Below are 3,307 nucleotides of genomic sequence, written 5' to 3'. Positions count from 1 at the left end.
AAATATTGCCGCACAGAATGGGGGGATGACTATCTCCAAGATGGTTGCTTTCGTACAAGGGAATGAGACAGGGCTAAAGGAGGAGGAAGCCTTGTAGAAAGAGAAAGACAAGGAGTTCAACAACAGGGCTAAGTCTATCGGACAGTTCAGCAGTAATGAAAACAGAAAGTTCTTTAAGAACAGGTCAGCCGGACCTGCTCCGTCCACAGCAAGTGCTCCGGTTTCCAAGTTCAGGAAAGATAACCGTCAACAGAATTTCAGGTCGTTAGGCTCCCAGTCTCAGGCCAGTGTGACTCAGAGTAATTTCACCAATCCGATTTGTGCTAAGTGTGGGAAGAGGCATCCTGGGGAGTGCCGCTCTGGATCAATTATTTGCTATGGGTGTAGCCAGCCAGTCCATGTTTAGCCCTTCAATCAGACAGGGCACAAGAGGTAATCGGACTCAGTCAGTAAATTTATCAGTTCCTCATAATAACCAAACTCAGGTAGGACGTGCACCAGCTAGATCCAGCAACACAAGCGATGGCCAAAACCGTTTGTATGCTTTGACCGGGCGTCAGGATATCGATGCCCGTACTGATGTTGTCACTGGTATACTCACCGTTTTCAGTTTCGATATTTATGCTCTCATGGACCCTGGATCCACCCTATCCTATGTCACCCCTTATGTTGCTAGGAAATTTGGTATTGAACCTGAAAAGCTCAAAGAACCTTTTGAAGTGTCTACTCCAGTTGGTGAGTCAGTCATAGCCCGACGTGTCTATAGGGGCTGTCCTGTCAAAGTCTATCACCATGTTGTTCCAGTTGACCTATGTGAGTTAGAAATGGTAGATTTTGATGTAATCATGGGCATGGACTGGTTATATTCATGTTATGCGTTAGTTGATTATAGAACCAAAGCTGTAAATTTCAAGTTTCCTAATGAGCCAGTCTTAAAGTGGAAGGGCGATTCAGTAAGTCCTAAGGGTAAGTTTATTTCTTACCTCAAGACAAGAAAAATGGTGTCTAAGGGTTATATCTATCACCTCGTTCGGGTTAGGGATTCAGCTTCCCAGACCCCAACTCTTCAGTTAGTCTCTGTTGTTAATGAGTTTCCAGAAGTCTTTCTCGAGGATCTTCCCGGAATTCCTCCGGATAGGGAAATTGATTTCGCAATTGACCTACTTCCAGGTACGAAACCTATATCTATTCCATCTTATAGGATGGATCCAGCTGAATTACGCGAGCTTAAGGATCAACTCAAAGATCTTTTAGACAAGGGTTTTATCCGACCCAGTGTCTCTCCATGGGGTGCCCCAGTCCTATTTGTTCGCAATAAAGATAGTTATTTGCGTATGTGCATTGACTATCGCCAGCTCAATAAAGTCACGATCAAGAACAAATAACCTCTTCCATGAATAGATGACTTATTTGATCAGCTTCAGGGTACCCAATGTTACTCCAAGATAGATCTCCGGTCAGGTTACCATCAGCTTAAGGTTAGGGGACAAGATATTCCTAAGACAGCCTTTAGAACCAGATATGGTCATTTCAAATTCTGTGTCATGAACTTCGGTTTGACCAATGCCCCAGCAGCATTTATGGACCTCATGAATAGAGTCTTCAAGCCATATCTCGACCTCTTTGTCACTGTCTTCATAGATGATATACTCATTTGCTCCCGTAGTGAGGCCGAACACGTAGAACACCTTCGTATAGTTCTTCAGATTCTTAAGGACTGCAAGTTATAAGAAAAAATCTCTAAGTGTGAATTTTGGCTCAAGTGAGTAGCCTTCTTAGGTCATGTGATTTCTGGTGAGGGTGTTCAGGTTGACTCTCAGAAGATTGAGGCCATTAATAATTGGCCCAGATCCACATCAGTTTCAGATATCCACAGTTTCTTGGGTCTAGCAGGATATTACCGACGTTTCGTAGAGGGGTTTTCGTCTATTTCATCACCATTGACCAAGTTGATGAAGAAGGAAGTTAGATTTCAGTAGTCAGATGCCTGTGAGCGCAGTTTCGAGGAATTAAAAACGAGATTGACTTCTGCGCCAGTTTTGACTCTACCAGAGGGAATCGAAGGGTTCGTGGTTTATTGTGATGCTTTAGGAGTTGGTCTCGGATGTGTCTTAATGTAGCATGGTAAGGTTGTAGCTTATGCATCTCGTCAGCTCAAGATGCACGAAAAGAATTATCCGACTCATGACCTAGAGTTGGCAGCTGTAGTTTTTGCACTTAAGATATGGCGTCATTATTTGTATGGAGTGCATGTTGATATTTTCACAGATTATAAAAGCCTGCAGTATATCTTCAAGCAAAGGGAGCTGAATCTTAGGCAAAAGAGATGGCTCGAATTGCTTAAGGATTATGATGTGGATTCTTTATCATCCGAGGAAAGCGAATGTTGTAGCTGATGCTCTTCGTCGGCGTTCCATGGGAAGTTTAGCCCATGTTGATGCAGATAAGAGAATTATGATAAAAGAAGTTCACCGTTTGGCCAATCTTGGAGTTCGGCTTTTGGACTCCGAAGATGGTGGTGTGGTTGTTCAGAATAAAACTATTTCCTCATTGGTCTTTGAAGTCAAGGAGAAACAGTTTAATGATCCCTACTTGTTACAGCTAAAAGAGGGGATTCACAAGCATTTGACGGCGACTTTCGAACAAGGGGGAGATGATGGTACCTTGAGGTACCGAGGTAGATTGTGTGTTCTAGATGTAGATGGGCTCAGAGAGCGAATCATGTCAGAAGCTCACAATTCTAGGTATTCCATTCATCCAGGTTCCACTAAGATGTATCATGATCTTAAGGAGATTTATTGGTGGAACGATATGAAGAAGAATGAGGCAGATTTTGTAGCTAAGTGTCTGAATTGTCAGCAAGTGAAAGCCGAACACCAGAGGCCTGGTGGCTTGGCTCAGAATATTGATATTCCTGTCTGGAAATGGAAAATGATCAATATGGAATTTGTATCAGGTCTACCTCGCTCAACCAAGAGACATGACTCTATTTGGGTGATTGTTGACAGGCTTACTAAGTCGGCGTACTTTTTGCCAGTCAAGACCACAGATTCAGCAGAAGATTATGCCAAGCTGTATGTTAATGAAATTGTCAGATTGCATGGGACCCCAGTGTCCATTATTTCAGATCGTGGTGCTCAGTTCACAGCGAACTTCTGGAAATCCTTTCAGAAAGGATTGGGTACCAAGGTGAACCTCAGCACAACTTTTCATCCACAAAAAGATGGCCAGGCAGAGCATACATTCAGACCCTTGAGGACATATTGAGAGCATATGTCCTAGATTTCAAGGGTAATTGGGATGACCA

The 3,307-nt window shown here is 43.2% G+C and overlaps 1 protein-coding gene across 1 annotated transcript; it reads left to right on the top strand.

The window, feature by feature from the left end:
• The first annotated feature begins 377 nt into the window (after positions 1–377).
• LOC132601256 (uncharacterized) lies at positions 378–1,730 on the top strand. The gene is made up of 4 exons (XM_060314357.1): positions 378–684; positions 883–966; positions 1,099–1,332; positions 1,573–1,730. Exons 1-4 carry the CDS (start codon positions 378–380, stop codon positions 1,728–1,730), a joined length of 783 nt encoding a protein of 260 aa, XP_060170340.1.
• Positions 1,731–3,307: the final 1,577 nt, after the last annotated feature.

Source organism: Lycium barbarum, chromosome 7 (assembly GCF_019175385.1).
Source record: "Lycium barbarum isolate Lr01 chromosome 7, ASM1917538v2, whole genome shotgun sequence".
NCBI classification, from domain to species: Eukaryota; Viridiplantae; Streptophyta; class Magnoliopsida; order Solanales; family Solanaceae; genus Lycium; species Lycium barbarum.
Note: the sequence above shows the minus strand (reverse complement) of the source record. Positions and strands in the feature narration are given on the sequence as shown.